This window comes from Myotis lucifugus, unplaced genomic scaffold (genome assembly GCF_000147115.1).
Source record: "Myotis lucifugus unplaced genomic scaffold, Myoluc2.0 scaffold_410, whole genome shotgun sequence".
Lineage (NCBI taxonomy): Eukaryota > Metazoa > Chordata > Mammalia > Chiroptera > Vespertilionidae > Myotis > Myotis lucifugus.
Window position 1 is genome coordinate 682,289 of NW_005871458.1, and position 11,245 is coordinate 693,533.

The window sequence follows — 11,245 nt, forward strand, 5'->3', positions numbered from 1 at the left end:
AGGAGTTGGGTGTAGGGGCTGGAGAAGTTCAAGCAGGGCCTCTTGTTCCAGGCCAGGCACTGGCTGCTGGTGGAGGGTGCTGGAGGCCATGGAGGGGTGTGAGGGCTTGAGGGAAGGGATGTAATTCCAACAGCTCTGGATGTGGGCAGGGCAGGGTGGAGGCAGGTGGGGTTGAGGATGGAATCAGGGAGTACACTTAGAGAGCCACCCTGTCCAGGTAAGGGTCAGGGATTGGGGTTCCCACTTACTGGAGGAGGACAGTGGGCCATCGGAGTTGGGGCAGGGAGTGGCACTGTGGCTCATGAGCTGGGCATGTAGGGGTACCCACAGAGCTGAGAGAGGTGGCAGAGGAGGAGCAGCAGGCCTGGGACTAGGGAGTCCCACCATAGATGTGGCTGGAGAAGTGGGGGCACCACCATGGAGGCCTTCAGTGCCAGGCTGAGGGGTTGGAAGAGCTTCCTAGAGCTCAAAGGCCGGTGTTATGTGGGGGTCAGCTGCCTGGGGCGGGACAGCTGCTGCTGGGGGCACATGCTTCCTGCTCTGAGCCAGGCTGCGAGCTGCTGGGAGGGAGGCAGGGAGGAGGCTCTGCACTAAGTGCCCCTGGGACACCCGTGCTCCTGGGCTGAGAGGGAGACCAAGGAAAGGGGGAAATGAGGCACCTGCCTGCGGCCCCACCCCTCACCGTTTTCCTCTCTTCAGAGTGGCGCCAGGGCCGCATGGCGCGAATCATCCTGCAGGATGAGGATGTCACCACCAAGATTGACAACGACTGGAAGAGGTTGAATACTCTGGCTCATTATCAGGTGACCCTGCACCTCCCACCCTCGGGCCATGGCTCAGCCTCTCCTCAGGCTCCAAGGCAGTGCAGAAGCTGGTGTCCAGCCCCTGGTTGTGTATAGGCGGCAGATGTTGGCAAAAAGAGGGACATGGGTCACATGTATTACCTTCCCAGTCCCACCACTGGGCTCATCTGGAGGTGTACCAAAGGCTGGCCTGGGTTTGCTCTCTCCCTGCTATGGTCAGTCCCTCTTCACGTGGCCCTTGGCCACTCGCCCATCTGAGGGGCATCCACTGCCTCCCGTGCTCTGGGACTGGGCATGGCCTCTGCTCCGGCTCAGAGGAGCCCCTTTGCGGTGGGAAAGGGCAGGGTGTGGGTGCTGGGTGCAGTGGGCCTGCCACCTGACTGGGGCTCAGAGTGGTGAGGTTACTGGCCTCCAGCACAGCACTGGGAAGGACTGGAGGTGTCACCACAGCTCCCAGCGGTGGGTCATGAGTCTCCCGGCCCTCTGCCCACAGGTGACGGATGGGTCCTCGGTGGCTCTGGTGCCCAAACAGACATCGGCCTACAACATCTCCAACTCGTCCACCTTCACTAAGTCCCTGAGCAGATATGGTGAGAGGTCGGGTGGGGCAGCGGGCAGGGCTCACTGGCCTGGAGAGCACGCCTCCCCTGGGCCCTTCTGCGGCAGGGCCATGCCGAGGTCAGAAGGGGCACATCATGGGCCATCACTTGGACACAGCCTTTCCCTCCGTTTGGAGGCTTCACCTTTCCCCTGTAGCACACACCCATACACAACATGTCATCCTCTGTCCCTCACAACCCAGGTAGCCGGGGCTGAGGACCCTAGTTTTCAGAGGTGGAAACAGGCTCAGACAGAGGAGCTTCTAGTCCGAGGCTGCCCAGCCAGGGCCAGGGCAGGGTGTGGGTACTGGAGGCAGTGGGCCTGCCAGCTGACTGTGTGGTGCCTGCAGAGAGCATGCTACGCACAGCCAGCAGCCCCGACAGCCTGCGCTCACGCACACCCATGATCACACCTGACCTGGAGAGCGGCACCAAGCTGTGGCACCTGGTCAAGAACCACGACCACCTGGACCAGCGGGAGGGTGACCGTGGCAGCAAGATGGTCTCAGAGATCTACCTGACGCGGTTGCTGGCCACCAAGGTAGGCCTGGATGGGCAGGCGGTGGGGACGTGGGCGCAGCACAGCCAGCTGCCCAGGTCACCAAGGAGCTTAGGGGCTGCCGGTGGTGCCCTGGAGCTCTGTGCCTTTCCTGCCTGCAGGGTACGCTGCAGAAGTTTGTGGATGACCTGTTTGAGACCATCTTTAGCACGGCACACCGGGGCTCGGCCCTGCCACTGGCCATCAAGTATATGTTCGACTTCCTGGACGAGCAGGCCGATCAGCACCAGATACACGACTCAGATGTGCGCCACACCTGGAAGAGCAACTGGTACCTTTGGAGTGGGGTTGGCAGTTGGGCAGGTGGGGCACAGCCAGGGAGGCGGGGTCTGAGCAGCCTGTCCTCTGGGTGCCCTGTTCTGATGGGTGAGGGGAAAGGCTGGCCTGGGTTTGCTCTCTCCCTGCTGTGGTCAGACCCTCTTCATGTGGGCCTTCCTGATTCACCCATCTGAGGGCCTTCCACTGCCCCCCGAGCTCTGGGACTGGGCATGGCCTCTGCTTCAGCTCAGAGGAGCCCCTTTGCTGTGGCACCTGCATGTCTGCACACATGGCTCTGTGCAAGGGTGTGAGTGTGGGCTTTGTGTGAGAAATGAAGTTGATGGACCAGGCCTGTGCCAGTCATTGGCAGTGATGAGGACAGCAGTGGTAGTGACAGCAAACACTCTGGGACTCTCACCCCCTCAGGTAGTCAGCACTCCACCCCAGCACCCACTTCTCAGTCGGCTTTTGTCTCCCTGAGCCTGAGCATGTGCCCCGCAGCATCTGGCCCATCTCCGAGAAGCTCCTGGGCCTCTGGCCTCTTCCCCTCTGATCCCTGGTAGCCTTTCCCCTCGCAGCACTCTGGTCTCCACATGCTGCCACTTCCCAAGCCTGGATGCAGCCCTGAGTCTCGGGCTTGGCCTGTGCTGCCCATGGGCCTTGGAGGGGTTCCATGGGGCACCAAGGAAGGAGCATCGTCTGGTCTGCACCATCCAGGAGAATTCTCTGCAATGACAGAATGTTCTAGATCCAGAGTGGTGGCTGTCGGCCCCGTGTGGCTACTGAGCATTGACTTGTGACTTCTGCAGCTGAGTTTCTGAATTTTTAACTTTGTTTATTTCAATTTAAACAGCCTCAAGTAGCCCAGTTGATGGCTGTTTTAGGGGTGGCATTTTGGGCACAGAGGTCAAATGTCTGTGGGATGTGTCCCCTGGAGCCCCTCTGGTGCAGAAGCAGGCTTGTGATCGTGTGTGAGTGCATGTGTACGCCTGTGACCATGTGGAGGACTGTCCTCCCGGAGTGCGGGTGGCAGGAGACAGCTCTCACCTCCTGAGAATCCTCGCCCCTCTCTAGGCCTCAATTTCCCCATCTGCATGGAAATCCATGGTCACAGAGAGTCAGAGCCAGGTTGGCTGGGAGGGGTACTGACCATGCATCTGACCTGCCCACGCAGCCTGCCCCTGCGCTTCTGGGTGAACGTGATCAAGAATCCACAGTTTGTGTTCGACATCCACAAGAGCAGCATCACGGATGCCTGCCTGTCGGTGGTGGCCCAGACCTTCATGGACTCCTGCTCCACCTCTGAGCACAAGCTGGGCAAGGATTCGCCTTCCAACAAACTGCTCTACGCCAAGGACATCCCCAACTATAAGAGCTGGGTGGAGAGGTGCGGCGAGTGTGCAGGGGGTGGGCGGCAGCGGAGGGCTGGGACCCAGCTCATGCGCCAGCCATCTGCCTGCAGGTACTATGCTGATATTGCCAAGATGCCTGCCATCAGCGACCAGGACATGAGTGCATACTTGGCCGAGCAGTCACGACTACACCTGAGCCAGTTCAACAGCATGAGCGCCTTGCATGAGATCTACTCCTACATCACCAAGTACAAGGATGAGGTGAGCACACCAGCCTTGCCCAAGTCCGCCTGCTTCACACCACCTGCTCAGCCCTTCACTAGGCCTTGCCAAGCAGGGCTCCCTCCCCAGGGCCCTTCTGCCAACTGCATCCAGTGCCTGCCTCCTCCGATCTGCTTGCCCATTGGCCACCTCACGTGCTGAGGCAGGGATACAGCGCTGTTTGATTGTCCATCAGGCCTGGCAGGGTCCGGCTGGGCTGTAGCAGGCCAGGGAGCATGCTTCTGGGCACGGGGGGTTGGGGGAGCAGGGGAGCAGATTGTAGTGGCTTCCTAAAGTGGAGAACACAGGTTGGTGAGTGACTGTTCTTTAAGGACCCATTACAACAAGCATGTCAAACTCGCGGCCGGCGGGCCACATGCCTCCTTAAATAAATGAGGCATGTGGGCTGTGAGTTTGACCTGCTTGCATTACAAGGTTGATGGGCCTGAGCGGGCATCTCCAGAGCCTTCCTCCTTTAGCATTTTCTGCTGACCTGGAGTGAGCCTGCAGCAGGTCTGCTTGTCATCTGCTACACAGAGCTGGGGCTTCCTGAGGAAGGAGGGCTGACTCGTGGGCTGAATTGGTTGGGGCACACAGGGCCGGAGAGGCAGGATGGGCATGGCCATTGCTAAGGCCCTGAGGCCAGAGTGGGCCTGGCTACAGGGCCATGGAGGCCAGGAGGCTGAGAGGAGGAGGGGGAGAGGTAGGCCAGGCTGAGGCAAGGGGCCTGTCGCTGGGTGTGCAGGCCTTGGGGAACTTGGGCTTTCCTGTGAGACAGGCCATCAGGGTTTGGAGACAGAGCTGTGATCTGACTGTCGGGTGCCCAGGGGGAGGGGGAGTCAGGGACCATGTAAGGGCTGGGCCATGGGAGGGAGGGATCAGGACTTGCTGATCAGACTGACTATGGGGTGTGACTCCAGACTTAAGGTGGAGTGAACTACGGGAGGTGGCAAAGTCCAAGGAATCCGCCTTGGACTTTCATTTAAGTTTGAGGTGGAGCTGGGTCTCGGGAGAGACTCAGGCTCCAGGGTTAGCGAGTGGGGGTCGGCAGCAGCAAGATGGCCCTAGAGGTGAGTGCGGAGCAGGAAGAGGACGGCTGAGACTCAGAGCTGGGGCTGGGTATTCGGAAGTGAGGTTGGGCAGGTGTCCTGGGGCTGAGAAGGATAAGCAACAGATCCTGGGTGACCTGGAGATGCCGCCTGGGCCAGCTCTCCAGCGTGGAGCTCCTGGGAGCAGCCCGACCGTCCGATTCCCTCCCTGCATCTCTGCCTCCCCCTCTCTCAGGGGCCAGAGAAACAGGTGGTGGGAGGCGACGTGCTGGCAGGCTGAGGCACCAGCGGGAACCGGAGCGTGGACTTAGGAGACTAAAGCCTGCCCTCGGGCTCATGAGGGAGAGCAAAGAAGCTAGAGGTTCTCTGCAGAGCTGCACTGTCAGGGGCCAGAGAAACAGGTGGTGGGAGGCGACGTGCTGGCAGGCTGAGGCACCAGCGGAACCGGAGTGTGGACTTAGGGTGCTCCTGCTTCCTGGAGTCTGGGAGCAACAGGCTGAGTTGCTGTGCAGGGAGGGTCTCCAGGGGGTGGCGGCATGTCCGTGTCCCCAGTAGCCTCGCGGGGAACTGCACCAAGAGGACATGAAGGGCTGGCTGTGACCAGAGCCCTGTTTGGGGCTGGTGTTTTGTGGGTCGAGTGTAGGAATAGTGACCAGGGGGCAGGGGGACTCAGTCTTCATACCAGTCACGTGGGGATCCAGGTTCAAAACCCAGGTTCCTCAGCTCACAGTGGAAGGGATGGAATTAGGTATCTGCTGCAGAGCCCCGCCAGCCCCTGCCATGCCACTTGCTTAGTGAGTGTAGTCCTCCAAGCTTCTATGAGGTGGTCCCATGTGAGCCTAGCGAGCCTGGCAGGCTCGCTAACACCCTGCCTGCCCCTGCAGATCCTGATGGCCCTGGAGAAGGACGAGCAGGCTCGCCGGCAGCGGCTCCGGAGCAAGCTGGAGCAGGTGGTGGACACGATGGCCCTGAGCAGCTGAGCCACCCGCCACCACTGCCCAACGGGAGATGAGTGAGAGGGCCGCAGGGTGGCCTCCAACGACAGCCAAAGCTGGGAAGTCCCTGGAGGCAGCCTTCCCCCACGTGTGCCGAGTGCCTGTGTGCTCGGGGCAGGCGTGCAGGCTGGCGTCCTCCCCGCCTCTCTCCCCCCTGGCTGGGGGTCCTGGTTCTTACTGGTGTGGGTGAGACGGTGCCTGCCGCACCCTCCGTGCCCAGAGCTGCTGGCCACAGGGCAGGGGGATTCCGGTTGCAGCTGGAGACCTTGGAGACGCCGGTGACTGTTGAAGACCTGGAGAGTAAGGCTGGGCCCTCTGGGAGGAGGGATGCCAATCTGGTTGTCTCCTCGAAGCCAGGCTGGCGAGGCCAGAAGGGCCAGGAAGAGGGGCTGGAGGGGGTCAGCCTTCTCGGCTTCCCTGGCAGAGTATAAGGGCTGAAGCCTGTCTGGCAGCCTGGGGAGGCTAAATGCCAGGCCTGGCCAAGGTGAGCTGAAGTCAGTCTGGACTATTGCCACCCGCCTGCCACCCTCACGCTAGCTGCTGCACCGCACCACCATCCTCCGATTCACCGCGTGCTCTGCGGTGGAGGCAGGAGCACCTCGCCCAGAGAGAGGCCCAGCTCCCTCCTGTGGAGGGGCTGCAGGAAGGCAGCGCCCCCGCTCCCAGGTGAATTCCAGAAGGACTCAGCGACTCCCTGTGTGTCCTCAGGGCTGTGCCTCTGGGGGCCACTGGGGCCTGGAGCTCCAGTCATGAGCACATTCCCATTATTTATTCCTCCCCTGCATCCGCTCTGGGCCAGCTCTCCAGCGTGGAGCTCCTGGGAGCAGCCCGACCGTCCGATTCCCTCCCTGCATCTCTGCCTCCCCCTCTCTCCACATCCACCTCCAGCGGCTTCCAGTCTGGCATCTCAGCAGCATGCTGGCCCCTCACACGCAATGGGACGTCTGGGGCTATTTTTTGTTCTTTAGGGGGAACAAAGAAATCCTGCTGCACTCTGTTGGGGTGGCCAGGAACAGGGCAGGGTCCTGGGTCATACTCTGGCCTGGCTGGGAGCAGGACACAGTGACCAGAGGGCCTGGTGGTTGGCTCTGTCCACCCTGCCTTCAGTGAGCAAGAGAGAACAAATTTTTAACTAAAACAAAACCTGTACATTAGTATATATATGTGTGTGTGTGTATATATATATATATGTATATATATATATGTGGCTCTAGCCTCAGTCTCCAGCCCCAGTGGGGTCCTGTATAGCTGACTGGAGGAGGAGAAATTTTACAAACAATTTAGAATAAGAAAATTAAGGCAGTGGGAAAGCAATACCAAATGGTCGTGAAGCAAGTGGCCAGATTCCCTGAGCGGAACACTCCAGGCCTCCACCCCTCGACCTGTGGTTTGTCCTGTTTTTTTTATTTTATTTGTTTTGATGTATAAAGGAGAGAACTTCTCTTGGCGCCCCCCACCCCCAGCTTCCAGGGCGAGGGGCTGTGAGTTCCTGCATGACTGTGCTAGCGTTAAGTCTGACTTGATCTTTTTAAAACTGCAAGTGTTGAATACTAGAGATGTTAGACACTTTTTAAAATGTTTTTTAATTAGTCACTTGTGAAAGCAGACAAGCGGCCCCCCTCTTCAAGTTCACTTTTTTGACGGTACTAAAGATTCCCATGGACTTTAAGGGACAGCTAACTGTGGCCAGCGTCATCTTGAGGACCCCGCTAAGCTGCATGGGCCAGGCTGCACACCTTGGAGATGGGTTAAGGGCTGCCCCTTGCGTGGGGAAGCAGCGGGGAACCTGAGAACCTGACTGGAACCGGGGAAAACGGTTCCCCCTCACCCGCCCCGTGGGTGATGAGCAGGGCTCTGTCTCCCGCTGCCGTGGATGAGTAGCTGGAGCCCAGGCAGCCCGTCTGACACTCGTGCAGCCCGGTGGGCTCGTCCGTGGGCCAGCATGGGGCAGAACTGAGACCTGTCAGAGATGAAGCTTGCTTTTTGGTGGCCACTGCTCTGGCCTGGATTCCAGTCCCAGGGTGCACCCTGCTCCTCTCTGATGCTGCCTGGCTGTGCCTGGGTGTGGACCTCGTTTCCTCCAAAGTCTTCCCTGGATGCTGGCTTCCAGTGGAAGCCCTGTTCTTCCAGTTCCCTGCTCTGCCCTCTTCAGAATCCAGTTCCAACCCTTCCTGAGGCCTCCCAGCCTGCAGACAGCCCCGCGCTCACCTCCCGAGGCTATTCCGGGGGGGAGGAGGGGCGGCCCACCTAATAGCGCACACCTGTCAGGCGCAAGCACTTTAGCAATATCTGTTTACATATGAGCTGATCGAGCTGATTCTAAGCCTGCTGGCTGCTCGGTGCAGCAGGTCCCGCACCTCCCTTCCCGCCAGGTCTTGGAGTTAGGTTCTGAGTTCTTGTCAGTGGCTCTCAGTCCTCCGAGCTCTGTAGCACCCCAGGCCCTGGGCCCAGGCACTGTACCACCACCTCCCAAGCGTTGTCCTGCCAGGGGCTCTGACCCCCAGCTCTGGCACTGGCCTGGGGGGTGTGGGGCCCTGGCAGGAGCCTGGAGATGGAGTGCCACTCTGCAGTGAAGTCCCTGTGCAGACCCAGGGAGTCTGGGCCACGGCACGGAGTGCTGTGCAGGGACACCGTCCTGTCCCAGGCACTGCTGCTATGGCCTGTCCTGCCCCCGGCTGTCCCTTCCAACCTTCCCCACTCTTGTCTCAGGAGTGCCCGGGGACGGCTCATGCCTTGGTCTGGGAGCCCGGCCTCTCAATATACCTCGAGCTTGCCCTGCACTCCCTGACCCAGGGCGGAGCAGCCAGGGTCACCCCAAGATGGAGGGCCCTAGATGTTCCCACCCTCCCTGGTCTGACCTTGCTGAGAGCCTCCGCCCTGGTTCTTCTCCCAGTTCTGGATGTGATGGCTCATGTTGGTGCTACACACGCTAGAATAGATATATTTACAGAGAGATATTTTTAAGATGAAGCCCACAATTAGCTGTCCTTTACCGCCACAGGGCCCCCACCCAAAAGAAGAGCAATCACTCGGCGGCCTGAGCCGCCCCTGCCACTGCCTCTCCCAGGAGCAGTGTGGCTGAAGGGGCGCTCAGCCCACAGGTTGTGTAAATACACGGTCATTTCCTATTTTACTGTTCTTCAGATTTAGTACTTGTAAATACAAACATTAAGGAGAGATTAAACATTTTTGCTAAAGCTCATGGCTCTGGGCTTTTCTTGCTGAGGGGGGTTCTCGGGGTGTGGGGGTGGCATGTGCCAAAGACTGCAAGCACATCTTACTCAGAAGTTCCAGCTATGCTAGGACTAGTGGCCACAGGTGCTGATTCTTGGCCTCCAGGGTTTCAGCAGCCCCACAGGTGTGCTGCCCAGGCCGGGACTGCATTGCTCTGTGTGCGAAGAACCTGCAGGCGCCTGGGCCTTGGAGGCACTTTGAAACCAGCTGAGCCTGTTGTCCATGGGGCCCTGCAGTGTGCTTTTCAGAGGCTCCCAGGGTCTCGTGCAGCAGGGTTGTGGACCCCTGGCTCAGAGTAGTGGTTCCCTGGGGGCCTTTTACAATGCAGGGTCTGGTACAGAGGGCCTGGGCAGTCCCGATGCCTGTGGCCAGCAAGCTCTGGTGACCGGAGGCCATAGTTCTAGGACTCCACCTTGAACAGCAAGGGGCTAACACTGCGTGTCCCTGCCTTGCTCTGCCAGGAGCTCTGTGTGGAGCCTTGCAGCCGAGAAAGCCAGTTTGGGGAATGTTGGCCTTTCCAGCACAAACCCCATGAAATGATGGCTTGCTTTTCTGATGGTGAAGGTGTTGGTGCGGCCTTTGCTGGCTGTGGTCCTGTTTTCTCCATCGCCCAACAGGGATGGCCCTTCCTGCCCAGGGGCTCAGATGTGATCGTTTTGGATGAAGCAAGCGGGGGTCTGGAGGACACAAGTGTGATGTGTCCCCAAGGTCATATCTGGTTCTGCTCTACCTGATCTTCAGGCTACCACCAGGCAGTGACAGTGACAGAGGCTGATTGCTCACTTGTAGTTCAGCCACTGTCCAAGCCTGGCCGGCGAATGAACTGGTTTGGACCTCACAGCGCCTGTGAGGTAGGGGTAATTATCCCCAACATATCGACAGGATGCTGAGGGACGCACCGGTGTTGCCCGTGGTAAGGGCAGGTCCCAGTGAGTCAGGAGGGAGGTTCCCAGAGCACCCTGGCAGCACTCTGGCCTGCCTTCCCTCAGTCTTCCTTCCGTGAGCTCTGACAGCAGGCCATAAGTCATAATACTGCTCCAAATTGGGCCCGTTCTGACAGCCGGCTCAGGCATCATGCTCTGCGCCAGGCTCAATCACTAAAAAGAAATCAGTATAATCACCGTGAAATTGCATCAGAAACAAATTTAGCAAATGTGGTCCAGTCTGGGTGTGACGCGGCCTGTTCCCGTGGCTCGGTCCCCTCCAGCTTTCTGGTACAATCAGCCCTGCCTCAATTACCCTCGTTAGGTGCCAGGGCCCCAGCCCACCAGCCGGAAAGCGGGTGATCATCTCAGCTGCAATCAGCGCACACCGTGCAGCGATCAAGTGTAATTATGCAGCTGGCACAGCGCGGGAAGGAGGCAGGCGCCTTCTGATTGCCGACCCCGTGGCTCACCGAGGGTATTAACACCATCAGCTATTAATACGGGGGCTGTCTGTCTACGCAGGGCATGTGGATGGGGTGTCTGGGTGGCAGAGGGTGAGGCTAGCCTGCAATCCAGCACCTTCAACTCATTGTGATGAGATGGCAGACGGCATACGGGCTCTGTGAGCAGGCATCACATAGTAGGCCAGACTGAATAAACACCAAGGTAACTGCATCTGGGTCACAGGCGTGAAGAAAACATAATCGCATGTGACGGCAGCCAGGGCCGGGGGACGACGGGGTCGCCGCTGGGGAGGAGCAGTGGTGTGGAGACCTGAGGAACGAGGGGACCGGCCATGGTGGTATCAGAAGAGCGCTCCCCGAGTCAGGAATGCACGGGGCCCCTGAGCAATGGGGACGAGGAGGCAGGTGGGCACTGTGTGAGGAGGAGAGGACAGCAGGTGTCCAGACCCAGGGTGTCCGCCCCTGGGGGCCTCACGCCCGAACAGCAGTGGACAGGCTGTTCCTAGCTCCTGGGGAAGCAAGGAGGGTGGGCTCTGTTAGCATTTGGAGGCCGTGGGACTAGAGGGCCAGAGGCTGGAGGAGGCCAGGGACCATTTGGGAGACTCCTGAAGACATCTCCCTGCGACCTTGGCCCCAGTGAACCCCTTTGGGGTTCCTGGAGACCCGACCACCCATCAGATGGTGTGACTCTGCGGGAACATGTGGACTTTCTGAAAACAGCTGTGTGACTTGTTCTGATCCACCA

The 11,245-nt window shown here is 59.4% G+C and overlaps 1 protein-coding gene across 1 annotated transcript in view; it reads left to right on the top strand.

The window, feature by feature from the left end:
• The window catches only part of PLXNA1 (plexin A1), a 53,074-nt gene extending 44,001 nt beyond the window's left edge, over positions 1–9,073 (top strand). The window contains exons 26-32 of the mRNA XM_006102367.3: positions 700–803; positions 1,297–1,393; positions 1,753–1,943; positions 2,063–2,232; positions 3,394–3,606; positions 3,682–3,832; positions 5,766–9,073. Coding sequence (XP_006102429.1) covers positions 700–803; positions 1,297–1,393; positions 1,753–1,943; positions 2,063–2,232; positions 3,394–3,606; positions 3,682–3,832; positions 5,766–5,861 — 1,022 coding nt within the window. The 3' untranslated portion in view covers positions 5,862–9,073. The remainder of the gene's footprint in view (positions 1–699; positions 804–1,296; positions 1,394–1,752; positions 1,944–2,062; positions 2,233–3,393; positions 3,607–3,681; positions 3,833–5,765) is intronic.
• The last annotated feature ends 2,172 nt before the right edge of the window (positions 9,074–11,245 follow it).